Here is a 14,892-nt window from a genome sequence, read left to right as displayed (position 1 = left end):
TTTGTCGCTTCCCTTTTGTGCTGATTTTTTCTTTTTTCTCTCTCTGCCTCCACAGGAAGGAAGAGGGAATGGTTTAAAATAGAAGATGCCATAAAAGTGCTTCAGTATCACAAACCGGTGCAGGCATCGTATTTTGAAACGTTGAGGCAAGGCTACTCAGCCAACAACGGCACCCCGGTCGTGGCCACCACGTACTCGGTTTCTGCTCAGAGCTCGATGCCAGGCATCAGATGACTGAAGGCTTCGTGTAAGAGGAATGGAAATTGGAAACTAGACTGAAGTGCAGATCTCCCCTCCCCTGCTCTTTTCACCTCTCCTCACAGGCCTCCTCTTCAATAAGACATGATGGGCGGCAGAGAAAGGGTTTATTGATGATGTTGCTGTTTGGTGTTAAGTGATGGGCTTTTTCTTCTCTTTTTATGGAGGGGGGCGGGGGGATGGGCATGTAATTTGTAAGTACTTTGGTGCATGATCGGTCCCTCCCTTTTCACACCCCCACAATTGTCTAAGGAGACAAACAGCCTTCCCTCTGCCTTGGATTCTGAAGTGTTCCTGTTTGTCTCATCCCAGCCCTGGCCAGACATTTTTCTTTGATTTTTAATTTTTTTTTTATTAAAAAGATACCAATATGAGATGACACCTTTCAAGAATTTGTCCTGTACTGCGCTGTTCAGTCCAGTAGGTTGGTCACTTCCACTGCAGGATACATTTATCTACACATTATATACTGGGCATATAATATGTAAATAAATGACTTTTAGAAGAGGAATTTAACCGTTTAATTTTTCAAGGTTTGGTCTTGTTTTTTAAATTCGGGGTGTTTCTGGAATGGAGAGCCTCGGAGTTAATTTACCTTTTTGTTTTTGATGCTAGTGGCTAGGTAAGTTTCCCTGTCCGCTCCCCTTTCCCCAGTCACTGACTGTAGTTCTATAGGGTACGGAGAGTTGAGCTACCTTCCTAGTGCTCCCAGGACTCATGGCCTTCTCTTCTCAAAGCTGTGTTTCCATGCCAAGAAAGAAACAGGAAGAAACCTATTTTCTTTTTTATTACCGAGTCAGGAGCAAATGGCCTCAGCTCAGACCTGGAGAAACAATGATAGAAATTGAATTCCTCCCTACATGTTGACAATAGGGATTTGAACTGGATTCTGGGGATTACTCTCGCAAAAACTGGAGCATCGAGCTTTGTTTCTATCCTGCTGGTTGGAATTTTTTCCATAATGCTACTTATTGCCAACAGTGGCCTCTCTCCTTGTGCATACATGCCTTACACCGTGCCGAACGGGACACTGTCCTTGTGCTGAAGCATCCAGCTGTACTTGGCAAGCACCAGGGTTCGGTCCCGTCCCCATCCTGGGTAACCACGTTAAGTTCCTGAAAAGTAACACGGGAGGAAAATCAGGTGTTGGCTTATCTTTGTGATGTTACAGCATTTGGAATTGCACCATGGAGCATGCACAGAAATATTAAATTTGTCTCCCACTGGGATGCAGAAGGTCCACCTTCTGCTGAGAAATCGTGTGGGAGAATGCTCCGTCATTTACTAGAACAGCTACATAACGCGTTGGCTCAGTGCAGCTGTCGCGTTGGTCTCTGATACAGGTTTCATGCTGGCTTCATTTGCCAGTTGTGTTGTTCGGTTGGGAGGTTTACAGAAAAGGGTCTTGAGATCGAGGGGTGGGCCTGGGAGTGGGGACACTGATCAATCCCTGGTGTAGGACAGGAGTTCGTTGCTGTCCTCTTAGTGGCATCTCCTTCGTCAACACGTAGCCAAGATGTGAAATTGAAATCGTAGTTCTCTTTATTTAAAACTTCTAATAAACACTCAAACGTTGAAAAGTTTTGCTCTTCCCTCCCACTAAAAGAGATGTATGTATCCAGTAGGCCTGTGTCATTCAGTGTTCCACATTTTGGGGGACATCTTTCGGTGAGCTTTAAACTTTGCCGTCTGTTCTCAGTTTGCATCTTCTCCCAGTCTTGAGGCACCGATCCAACAAGTAGTGCCCACAGTTTCCTTAGGATGCTGTCCTACCTCTGGGATAGGGATGTCCCCAAGTAAGGGTCCCAGTGGATAGAAACAGTACCATGGGATTTGAGTCTAAATACCAACTCGCTGTTCACATGTCCTACTCAGAAACGAACGTATTGCTGCTTGTTGCCTGATTGAGAGCATTGTAGTAAGTTTCTGTCCAAAGAAATAAAGGAGAAAATGAATTAAATTCAACTAAGCACTGAGTGGAATCCAAAAACACATTCTTCCAACTAAATTCTACCTTTATGATATGGATTGAAAGTACTTCGCAGGAAAACAGTCAGTACCCCTGAAAAGGGAACTGCAGCGTTCATAGTGATTTGTGCATTTTTTTTTAATTGTCTAAGGATGCTTTTACTGGGCTGGTGTCACAACACGTTACCCTACCGGGTCCACTTGGGATTGATGTTGGCGTCTTTGGGTCAGGAAAGTGAACTGTGCCAAGAAGCATCTTTCAGTGACATGAATGGATCTTATTAATGCAGTTAACTGAGGAAATTGTGCTGATGCTTTCTTAACTGACAAAAAGAGGCTTTGTCCAACCAGAATTGTTGAAACTGGTGCTATTTTCTGTTGCACTGGGATTCTGATGAGCAGGGATTGGTGGTTTTTTCCTCCCTGGCACCCTTAACAACATGGCTGTCTTTCCTGGTGTGTGGTCATAGCCCTTTTGTGATAGATTACTTAGACCCCTGGGTGCAATAGCCTTTGTACCTCCCCAGAGAAATCAAGGAGAGGCAAAAGGAAGCGCAGAAATCCTACTTGCAGAATCTTTCTTTGACGCTGATTTGCCATGAATTCTACAAGTATTCACCTGATTCAGACTTGACAGAAACCAGTTGTTGTGTACAGGGCAGGTTAATAAAGTCTCTTTCTCACAGTGAATTTGCATGTCCTAGATTCGGGTTACTACTGGAGCATCCATCACAGTCTTCCATGCTCAGGATAGAGAAAGATAGCATTGGATATTTTTAAATAAAACTTTGTTTTTAGTTTACAGATTTGCAGCCATTGGGGGAACATCAGTGAGGTTATGCCATCTTTTTGGACCAGGACTGTGTGTGTGTGTGTGTGTGTGTGTGTGTGTGTGTGTGTGTGAGAGAGAGAGAGAGAGAGAGAGAGAGAGAAAGGCTACCGGGAGTCAGCTGTATTAGATTTTTTTGTAGCCTCCCAGAATGGCACAGCCCATGAAACAGAGGAGCCTTGATTTTCCCCATAGCAAACATAGCACGATGGAAAAGTGAACGAGTTGACCATGTTTTGTTTTTACAAGTGTCTGCGGCCCCATCTGCCCTGCGGGGAGAGGGCTCCCTCACTGCTGAGTCTGAGCTGAGGCCATCTGGTGGGATCAAAGAGTGTGGGACTGTATCACCCGCCTTGAGGCTGCGGAAGGCCTAGGAGGTGGCTTCGCTGCAGGATTTCCGCCCTCTGCACCATGCTGAGTGGTGCTGTGGAGCGGTGAGGCACCTGGGGCTTCGCTTCTCACAGCCTCTGGGGAGCAGAGTGGGTCACTGCCCTTCAGCAGCTTTTGCAGCAGTTTTGTAAACGTGTTGCTACCCGGTCAAGTTCCTTCTTGACAGATATTTTCGGTTTTGATGTTAGGAGTCAGTCTCTTAGACTCGCTTAAAAGAAAAAAAAAAAAATCACCTCTTGTTTTGTAAAGAAAAGTTCCACACAGGGCTGCTGTTCCTCCTTCTTCCCCTTTTGCTTCTCTACATCCAGTGCTCCTTGGAGGCTCACCCTGAACCTTGTTAACCAGAGGAGTAATCGGTCTTCTGCCGGACCCGGCTGTGCATTTCACACGTTGTACTTGTCATTTTACGGGCTTGTCAGTTCCATCTAGTGAGTGCTGCATTAATGCCTTCGTTGGTTTCCCCAGCTGATCTTTTTTTAAAACTTAGCTTAGCCTGAGCCACGTTTTCTTTGTTTTTTTGGTTCACAAAGAGGATCTAATAACCACAGAGCGATTTTTACCACAACTGTGTGATTTGTAGTATTTCTGAAGTGTTCTCGAAGTCCATCCCAGTTGAGAGAAAATTTAAAGTTAGAAGAAATCCCTGGAGAAGTCTTCGCAGTGGGCTGTATTTCTGCTTTAAGAGACATGAGGATTAGTTAAAATTGCTAATTGAGCCTCGTCCTGGTCCCATCTGCATTTCAGAAAATAATCCACATCTTTATAACAAATAGATGTGTTAACGCAAGCAAGCGCTCTGGGGTGAGGAGATTATTCAGTGGTGATTACATAATGGGACAGCTCTTGTGGTTCCTATTCTTGAAACTCTACAAGAGGTCAGGCCTGAGGCTATGCAGGTCATACTGCCCTGCCCAGTTGAGGCGACAGTCACTTCTTCTGAGCCCTGCTGGGATGGAACCTACTTCCCCAAGGCTGTGGGAATCTTCCAGACTGTGCAGCTGTCCATGTCCGTGACCTCAGCCTTGCTCCATCCGGGCACCCATCTCGCTTAGAGTAGGTGGGGAAGCACCACAGGGTCAGCTTCTGTTCTCCAGGGTGAGCCTTGCAACAGAGACCTCACCATCCCGGAAGAGCTGTATTTTCCATGTCACTTTAGACGTCACCTAAACCGACGAGACATTCGAGATTTTCAGGTAGTAAATTGGGAAGCATTGGCTGCAATCCATAAAAGATAACTGTTGTCTGTATGTTAGGTGACTTGAGGTCACCGCAGCCCCTGGGAACCTAGAGATGTGAGGCAGACTCTCCTTTGGAAGCCAGCGTCCTTCTTCTGCCTCTAAAAGGGCAGTTTCACATTTTGACCACATTTTTGCATTAGCTGATAACCCTCCAGGGATGTGAGAAGCCTAATCTGAACATCGGAGGAAACGATACCTCTCACCTTCAGATTGATCAAATGGTTTGTCCTCCTAGTCCCCTTAAAAATTAATAAATAAGAGAAAGAATGCCGTTTGGTGTTGGTTTGGACACACTCCTTGAGCTGAGGCCAGTAGTCACGTGATTTTGTGAGTCTGCCAATAGGAAGCCTTCTAAGCAAAAGAGGCATGTGTCTCCCCTAACGCTTTGTTTATAGTGATGATTTGGCGAGCTTTAAGCTGTCTTAAAAAAGGCGATTGTCCACTTGGAGGGGAGCTCGGAGGGAAGCCGCGTTCACTCTGAATTCACACCAGGAGGGATTTTGCTGGAGAAGCAAGTGCCTCTGGCCAAAAAAGTAAGATTAAGATCTGAAAGGTGGACAGGCATTGCTTCTGTTCCTTCGGCAGTCGGCTAATAATTAACTCTGGGTTTCCTTTGGTTTACATTCTCAGTTCTTAACCCCAAACAGGGGCCCCTAGAACACCAAAAACGGCATTTAAAACGCTGGAGATGGCCTTTAAAAGGTACAAAAACAGCAGCATTGCCATATTCCAGGTTCATCACCATTTCCATATGCTCCACATCCTTCCGTACGCACTGCAGCCCGGCCAGATATGGAGACCGCGTCATCACTGAGTTGAGAAACAAATTCTGGGTCTGGAACAATCACCTGCCAAATTGCTTACCGTCCGCGGAAGTTGTCTGTGGGGGTGTACCTTTCACAGAACATTTCAACAGTACAGTGAAATTGCTCTAGGCTTGACATCCCAGTCAGGCATTTGGGTCAAAATTGTAAGTCTTTAGGCCTCCTTAGGAAAAAGGAAAGATGCCTACGGCCCAGTGTTGGGCCTTGAGACTGTACCCCCCTCTCCCTAGGGTGGGGCGAAGTGGCACCTCCAGGAAATCATTTTTCCAGTGAGATTGTCCATAAATCCCGACGGGACTTGTGAACCATAATCCCAGTGTGAACCTGTCGTAGCTCTCTGATGCTCCACTGAAAATGGTATGCTAGAGCGGCTCACAGATCCTTGCAGCTGCTTTCACCTCTTTGTGGTCCCATTGCGGGGAAGAAAAGCTTTTCGGGGTTAAACCTTGGTCTTTAACCTCTGGTTTGTTGTGGAGAAAATGTGTCACTGACACATGATCTGAAGAAGACCTCTCGTTTTGGTTACTCGAGTCCAGCAGCATGACGATATGCCGCACGCCAGGGAAGGTAGAGGCCGATTGCCAAGACACCCAGACCCCAGACTGGTCCATTCCACAGCGAGCCTCCATAGGGAACGGGTCTGAAGTTAGGTCTTGGAGAACTTCCAGAGCGCTGAGGTGAAGGAAGGACTCCGAGGGCCTTTGCTCAGCAAGCAGGCAGCTTGTGCTCATCCCCAGAACATGAAGGAGCTTCGAAGGGAATGGCAGGCGTCTGGGCCACAGCCTGCAGACACGAACCTTCCCTTCTGCCGCTTCCCACGTGGCTGTGCACCTTTTGCTCTGAATCCAGGGGGAATCTCCTCTCCAAAATCGAATTTGCTTCCGTTTTGGTTAACCTCTGAGAACCTCACTCACCCTTTCACTCCCACCTGTGGATGGACGTAGACGTGTCGCTCGGGGCCCGGATGCGTAAGTGAGCATAGCCCAGCAGCACAGTGTTGTATTTCGTAGTTAGAAAAACAGCTGGTCCACTCTGTTATAAAAGAAATACAGTCTGTGGTGCAGTTTTGTAAATATCAGGTCCGTTTTATTGCTTCGTGGTCTGAAAGCTTTCCGCCGGGTTTGTAATCAAGGAAAAGGCAGATGGCTAGAATAGGTAAAATTTAGTTAATACCTCTGTCTTAAGAAAGATAGCTGCCGGTTTGCCATGTGCGTAAGGAGGTCAGGAGCACTTGAGGATGTGGGGGGCTGTTGTGAAAGGAAAGCAGGTGGCTGTGGCCTGCCCACGTGTGTCAGAGAGAGAGGACGTGGAAGCCCGTTGGTAGCATCTTTAGATTTGCTCTGGCCGGCCCAGCCTTTACTTCGTGGATCTTGTCTCCCATCCTGTCCAACGACCTTGCTAGGGAATGGGCAGCGAGGCCCCAGCTCTGTTTGCCCGGCTACAGGGTGTGGCCTCCAAACGGTATGAGGTTTCTTGAAGGGGCTTCCTCACTACGATTCCCTCCACGTCACTCATCTGCCGTCAGCATCAAAAAGGTTAAACTCCCCGGGACCATGCCAGTTGTAAAACAGGTGAACTAAATGTGCTTTTTTTTTTTTTTCCCTTTCGCAAGTGTGTTGTCCAGATGCAGTCCCCCTTTGGCCAAGTTCAGCAGGAATTTCCAGGGAGCCCCTTCAATTGAGGCAAGTAGCCAAGATGTTTTGAGTTTTTTCCCCAAAGGACAAAGTCTTTTGTCCCTTCCCCCTAGTGCTCATACATTTTAGCCGAATCTTAAAAGGTCAAGTCTAGTAATAGCTCCCTCCAGAACTGAGACGAGAGCGAGGGGCCCATGCCCCCGGGGACCAGTCCCCCGGGGCACCCCACATGCTCGAACTAGACTGTTCTGATCCCACCACGAGTCTGCTGCTGTCCCCTTCCATCAGGGCCACCCAGAAGAGCGGACGACTTCACCTTCCCGTCATTAGGTCACCTAGCCCCCCGGTGACCATTCTGGAGGGAGAGTGTGTGTATCACCTGCCTCGGCGGTGTGCCTCCTGTTTGTAGAAAGGGTAGAAAGTGGAGCTTCCAGTGGGCCAAGCACTGCCATCCTTGGAGAGGCTGGCAGAAATGACCCCAGCGAGCTCAGCACAACTGAGGAAACCAAGGAACGGCACTTATATGGGAGGAGGGGTTGGTTATGGTCCTTTTTACTTACTCTTGGGACCTGATGGTGCAGTATGTGAAACTGGACTTGGGAACCCTGTCACCCTTCCCCCCAGGGCAAATGCACCCCAGGACTTAGGAGCTTCCAACCCATGGGTGCACGGTCTTATTTTCCATTTCTTGTTTCCAAAACACTCTTGCTTGGTATTGCATGGAAAGTCCCATTTTCCTTCCTTCCTCCTCGGGGGCCACCTGCCCAGACCTGGCCCCTTCCCCAGTATCGTCCTAGCACTCACAAGCAAGACCCGCGCGCGGTGCCCGGAGGCGTTGAGGGGAGTGGAATTTGGTCCGGAGAAGGCGGCAGATACTGAATATTCTGGCTTCCTCTTCTCAGGGAGGGTGTTTTTAGGCTTCCTTCACACCCCTCCTGTGGGTGCCATCGGGTTGTGGAGGAAGGGCTGAAGAGAAAGGGAGCGGTGTCCAGCCAGCCCAGGTTTGGGTCCGAGACAGGTACACAGATGTGAGTCCCACTCTCCCCCTTTACTGGCAGGCCCGTCATATGTAACCTTTCACCTTTACTAAAGTGTCTGCTTCTGCCGTGCCAGCAACAGAGGACAGACAGACCCTTCCCTATAGTCTGGATAGAGCTTTGGTACTTGCCCTAAAGTTTCACCGTCCCCACATCCCACTCCTTTTTGTAAAAACGATGCTTAAGCCTGTGAGCGTGCTGTTCCTTTCTATGTGTTAATCAGTTTCCTTCCATTTGAGCTGTGTGGGAGGGAAGGGCATTGGAATTGTAGGTTGTAATCTTGTGCCAACCAATAAAAACCAGTATTTCACACACATCCCTGCTCAGTGTCTGGTCTCTTCTTTCTCGAGGTTTTCCTCGAGACACCAGTCTTCTTTGGGTTCCACCCCCGCTCTCTGCTGCGGTCTTGAGAGTCAGAGGTGGGTGGCCCTGTTCGAGGGAGAAGCGAATTGGGAGAAGCCCATGGCAGGCGGCGAGACTCGGCGCTTGGTTTCCGCCAGCCCTGCTGCGAGGTGCCCAGGGAGACTTGGGTGGCCTCCCCCCCCTTCCCAGTGGGGCTTTCCTTCCTTAGGAGCCCAAAGGGGTATGGAAGAGAGGTGAGCCACATCTAGGACAATACGAGAGTACGGCAAGAAGTTGCTTTCCTGTGTGGGACCAGGAGTTGACTGCGGGAGAGTCAGGAAGCCTTTATTTCAAGGACCTTGTCTCCCGTCCTCTCCGGTGATTTGGGGACGGCTGGAGAGGACGGGATGGGCTAAAGGGCTGGAGCCGCGTTCGGAAGAGGTGTAGCGGCAGGACTTGCGGGCAGAGGAGAACGGGCAGGAGCCATCGGTGGGAGAGCCACGCTGAGTAACCTGGGAGACCAACAGAGGACATTTTGGGCTGTCATGAAAAACAAAGCATGATGAGGCCAAATTACAAAAGACCAGGAAAGCCCGGCCAAGGAGTTTGGCTTGGTACACGTAAAGCATTCCTGAACGAGATAGTCCCGTAATGTCGCCCGTGTTTGAGGAGGAGGCAGCAGGAGAGGTCGGAGAGGAGTGGTTTGGAAGCTTGTGCTGCCCAGTCCATGAGGTGATCCAGACTCAGGGAGTGAATGAACCTGGGGGATGAAGAGGGATATAGAAGCAAGAATAAAGAGCATGTCACGATCAGATAAACATGTCCATCCGCTGAGGCGGGCCAGCCTTCCTGGAATTCTGGTGGCATCACCACTAGCCAAGTTTCGTAAGCGAACAAACCTGATGTAGTCCGTGTACCCAGAGGGTCACTACCAGGCTGAGACTCACACGGAGACGTAACTCACAATGGACTGAGGTGGATGTGCCGGGACGACAGTTGGCTCTTGTATATGATGATAAATGTCAAACCAAGTTAACCTGGTTAGTGCAGTGGCTATCTGTGTGGGTAGCCAAAAATAGGCAGGAAGTTGGTTACGGAACAATAATAACCGATGACTTCATTCCACCAAGGGCAAATGCCCTATCAGTTGGCCAGGGCACCCTGGGCCCCTAAACTCTGATTCCGCAGCCCTCCTTTGTCTGTCCTGTGATGATCACCCCTCCTTTATCAAAGGATTCCTTCTTGTGCCAGATTGAGTGTGCACAACGAGGCCGTGAGCTTATAAACGCTGACACAAGGGATGTGCTATACTTAACGAAACTACCAGATGGCAATCTCTAATGGGGATCTGGGGTCCCCAGAACTCTCCACTCTCCCATGTCCGACTGTGACAGGCCATTATGCAGGTGGCCCATCACCATCACATTCACTACATGTTGATTGTTCTTCACCCTCGGAGGATAGATGCAAACTAAGATTATTTTGCTGCAGCCCGGTGTTTCTATAGCCTGTAGGACAAGAGAGAGGTCTGTAGGGTCCCCAAAACTTTGTGCACGGGTGAGGGAAGGAAATGAGCTCAAAGGACACCAGTGCAGCTCTGACCATCCAAGCCAGACTTAGGTTGGCACAATTCTCGCCCATCCCTCAGGCAGGCTGGCTCCCATCCTCTCCAGAGACCTGATAATCGTACCCAAGAAAGCCTGGCGTTGTAAACCATGGTCTTGTTTGCTTACCGGTTTCAGTCACATTTGGGGTGTGAAAGGTTTATTTTACCTCCTCGGTCTTGTGACACCCAGCGAACAGCCTCTGAGGATGCAGCCACGTGGCTCCATGTTCTGTGTCCTGAATACCAGCAACGTGCTAACCCCAGGACACACAGTCCTCACAGAGGCACCTGCTTGGGTGACAGATGGCATGAAATCGGAGAGATGACAGCCTGGGGAGGTAAGCCATTAGGGGTGGGGTGAGAGGAGACGGTGGAGAGAGCTCAAGCAGGAGGACCATAGGGTGGAAAAGAGGAAGGGACCGGGCGCCCGGGTGGCTCAGTCGGTTGCTTATCCAACTTGGGCTCAGGTCACGATCTCACAGCTCGTGGGTACGAGCCCCGTGTCGTGCTCTGTGCTGACAGCTCAGAGCCTGGAGCCTGCTTCGGATTCTGTGTCTCCCTCTCTCTCTGCCCCTCGCTTGCTCGTGGTCTCTCTGTCAAATAAATAAACAACAGGGGCGCCTGGGTGGCTCAGTCGGTTGAGCAACCGACTTCAGCTCAGGTCACGATCTCAGGGTTTGTGAGTTCGAGCCCCGCATCGGGCTCTGTGCTGACAGCTCAGAGCCTGGAACCTGCTTCCGATTCTGTGTCTCCCTCTCTCTCTGACCCTCCCCCACTCATGCTCTGTCTCTGTCTCAGAAATAAATAAACATTAAACAAAATTTTTTTAAATAAAAAAAAATTTTTTAAGAAAAGAGGGAGTCGGAAAAGGGAGGAAAGACACGTCGAAAGGCTGCCTGCTGTAATAGAAGAGTGTTGCAATTAGACCAGGGTTCAGGTCTCAGCTGCTGACAGGCTCTGTGATCTTGGACAAGTTACCATCCCTGTTCCCTCCTATTCGGTGGGAGAGAAGTCTTTTTGGTGATTGTCGTGAGCCTTCAATAGGTGAAGGAATGTGTGGACGGGGCACCTGGGAGGCTCTGTGAGTTAAGTGTCTGACTTCGGCTCAGGTCATGATCTCGTGGTTCACGAGTTCAAGCCCCGCATCGGGCTCTGTGCCGGCTGCTCTGGATTCTGTCTCCCTCTCTCTCTGCCCCTCTCCTGCTCACTCTCTGTCTCTCTCTCTCTCAAAATAAAGTAAAATAAAATAAAAAACATTAAAAAAATAAATAGTAAAAATAAAGGAATGTGGGCAACGTCCAAGTTGGTGCGTGATCATCAAATGGTAGCCGTGAGTGGACACCTGTTTGGGAATCGCCAAGGGCCGTGCCAAGGTCACTGAGTCACAGCACATAGAGGTCATCACAACGCAGAGGAGTGACAAGTGCAATAAAAAGAAGGCTGAGGGAGGGACTGAGGAGCCTCCGTCTGGGATTCAGAGGGCTGAAGGAATTCTCAGCTGAGGGGACAGCGTGTGCAAGGGGAGGCCTCGGCACCGTGCTCGTGTAACGGCAAGTTGGCTGGAACACGATATCGATAGTGAGCCCGGAGGAGAGAGAGAGACGGGAGGTGCCGCGGGAAAGGTCAGCTGGGGTCAGGTGGCTTGGCAGGCCGTTTGAACTTTACTCCGCATGACTGGGAAGCCAACAAAGGTTTTAAAACAGAGCAGTGACTGCATCGGGACGGGCATCTGAGGAAGATGATACCAGCATCTGCCGAGCGGTCCCGGTGTTCCGGGCCCTATGGCCCGGCAGTGTATTCACGGCTCTGCATTCACATTTCGGCTCTGCATTCCCGCGACGCGTAGGACCTATATCATCGCCACTGGGTGGTAAAGGCTTAGGGAAGCAGACTGCTTTTGAAAGGAATTGGACCGGGGCGCCTGGGTGGCGCAGTCGGTTAAGCGTCCGACTTCAGCCAGGTCACGATCTCGCGGTCCGTGAGTTCGAGCCCCGCGTCAGGCTCTGGGCTGATGGCTCAGAGCCTGGAGCCTGTTTCCGATTCTGTGTCTCCCTCTCTCTCTGCCCCTCCCCCGTTCATGCTCTGTCTCTCTCTGTCCCAAAAATAAATAAACGTTGAAAAAAAAAAAAATTAAAAAAAAAATATATAAAAAAAAAAAAAGAAAGGAATTGGACCAACTCATTCGAAAAAATCGTAGGGTAAAGTGCCAAGGACGCCTAACGATAATTGTGAAAAACAAGGGAGAATACCGGGCTACGAGGAAGTCCTGTGTTCTGTCTGTAGTAAGACTTAATATCGGGGGTGGGGGGGCGCCCGCCCGGCTCAGCCTGTAGAGCACGCGACTCTTGATCCCCGGACCGTGAGTTCGAGCCCCACGTTGAGGGTAAAGATGACTTAAATAACAAACCTTAAAAAAAGGGAATCAGATACCATTAAAAAAAAGATTTCGGGGGTGCCTGGGTGACTCAGTCGGTCGCGCGTCCAACTTCAGCTCAGGTCATGATCTCGCGGTTCCCAAGTTCAAGCCCCGCATCGGGCTCTGTGCTGACAGCTCAGAGCCTGGAGCCTGCTTCAGATTCTGTGTCTCCCTCTCTCTCTGCCCCTCCCCCACTCATGTTTTGCCCCCTCTCTCTCCCCCTTCCTCTCTCTCTCTCTCTCTCTTAAAAATAAATATGTATTAAAAAAAATAGAAAAAAAAGATTTCCTATAGGGGCAACCTGAGAAGCTTAGTTAAGTGTCCAACTCTTGATTTTGTCTCAGGTCATGATCTCATGGTTTGGGAGATCAAGCCCCGCATCAGGCTTTGCACGGACATCGAGGAACCTGCTTGGGATTCTCTCTCTCTCACTCCCTGTCTCTCTCTGTCTCTCTCTCCTTCTCTCTCCTTCCCCCACTTGTTCTCTCTGTCTCAAAATAAATAAACTTTAAAGAAAAGAAAATTTCATATAAAGATATAGTAACTAAAACAATGGGATAGAGAAATAAACGAGACAATAGAACAGAACAGGGGACCGAGAAACAGACCCATGCAAGTTGGTAATATGTAAAGAGCCAGAGGCAACATGCACCTGAGTGGGGAAAGACCGGGTTCTTCAGCAAATGGTGTTGGAAGAGCTGACTGGCCAAATGGAAAAAAATAGATTTAGCTCCTTACAACATACATGAAAATAAGTTCACAAATGTGTAAAATGAATACCTCTTAGAATAAAAATAGAAGTTCAGTAATATATCTGGAGCCACCCAGGTAATAAATGGAGACACTGTATCTCGTCAAGCCTGAGGGGTCTGGTGCCAGATCCTGCCCTCTTAACCCACTCAGTAGGTGCTCTGTCCCGGTCCCTTCAGAGTGTTAGACGGACCAGTGCAAACAGACACTGAAGGCAGGGCGGTGGCGATTGGAGGCTGGATTGGCAGCCGGTCCCCACATATCTTACGTGAAGGATCGCTGGGGAGGCAGAGGGAGGGACTGTCGCCGTATCACCGTCACTCAGTCGACAGATTGGGCACCGATGATGTCCCACCCCCTGCCCGGTGTCCGTGTGAGAGATACCATCACAAGCTCAACAAACGTTTACCGAGGGTGGTCGTGTTACCGGGTGGGTGTGAGAAGGATAAAAATAAGGCAATGGCAGTGAATTGTTGCATGGTAGGGCTGGGAGGATTTGGGAGATCAACTGTCCAGTCCTCTCGTTTTACAGATTGGGAAATAGGCACGGTGAGAAGGGACTTTTCTCTTTTTTCACAGTATTCTTGTTTGGAACCCTGAGCAAAGAACACAGCTCCCTGGCCGTGTTGTAAATAACCAGCTCCTCTGTCTTTCTTGGCGTGAAATTATCTTTTTAGTTTTTTAAGTTTATTTATTTTGACAGAAAGAGTGTGTGTGAGTGGAGGAGGGGCAGAAAGAGAGGGAGAGAGAGAATCGCAAGCAGGATCCCTATTGAGAGCGTGGACCCTGAGGTGGGGCTCGATCCCACAAACTGTGAGATCATGACCTGAGCCAAAATCAAGAGTCGAACACTGGGGCGCCTGGGTGGCACAGTCGGTTAAGCGGCCGACTTCGGCTCAGGTCATGATATCGCGGTTTGTGAGTTCGAGCCCCCGATCAGGCTCTGTGCTGACAGCTTAGAGCCTGGAGCCTGCTTCGGATTCTGTGCCTCCCTTTCTCTCTGCCGTGCCCCCCCGCCCTTGCCTCGTTCTCTGTCTCTCAAAAATAAATAAATGTTAAAAAAAATTAAAAAAAAAAAAGAGTCAAACACTTAACTGACTGAGCCACCCAGGCGCCCTGAAATTAACTTTTTTTTTTTTAACTGGTTATCCTGCTCTGGCCACCAAACACTGTCAAGCCAGTGCCAGGCAGGTCTAACCCTGTTTATCACTTCATTACTCATTCAACCATTTTTTTAATGTTTTTATTTATTTTTGAGACAGAGAGAGACAGAGCACGAGCGGGGGAGGGGCAGAGAGAGAAGGAGACACAGAATCCGAAGCAGGCTCCAGGCTCTGAGCGGTCAGCACAGAGCCCGACGCGGGGCTCGAACTCACGGACCGCGAGATCATGACCTGAGCCGAAGTCGGACGCTCAACCGACTGAGCCACCCAGGCGCCCCACATTCAACCATTATTTACTTCCATCTTTTTTGTCCCCATGTTCTTCCCTGCAGCCTTCCTATAGAATTCCTATAGAATTCATTCCTATCCCTCCCTATGCAAGAGCTGAGCCTGCCCAGAGAAAACCATATACTGTGGGGTCACCATGGGTTCATGCC

The 14,892-nt window shown here is 49.3% G+C and overlaps 1 protein-coding gene across 1 annotated transcript in view; it reads left to right on the top strand.

Moving 5' to 3' along the window:
- Positions 1–8,494, top strand: part of LOC115513831 (diphosphoinositol polyphosphate phosphohydrolase 1) — a 133,632-nt gene extending 125,138 nt beyond the window's left edge. Inside the window, exon 5 of the mRNA XM_030315290.1 lies at positions 56–8,494. Coding sequence (XP_030171150.1) covers positions 56–234 — 179 coding nt within the window. The 3' untranslated portion in view covers positions 235–8,494. The remainder of the gene's footprint in view (positions 1–55) is intronic.
- The last annotated feature ends 6,398 nt before the right edge of the window (positions 8,495–14,892 follow it).

The sequence above is a fragment of the Lynx canadensis genome, chromosome B2, assembly GCF_007474595.2.
Source record: "Lynx canadensis isolate LIC74 chromosome B2, mLynCan4.pri.v2, whole genome shotgun sequence".
Lineage (NCBI taxonomy): Eukaryota > Metazoa > Chordata > Mammalia > Carnivora > Felidae > Lynx > Lynx canadensis.
Note: the sequence above shows the minus strand (reverse complement) of the source record. Positions and strands in the feature narration are given on the sequence as shown.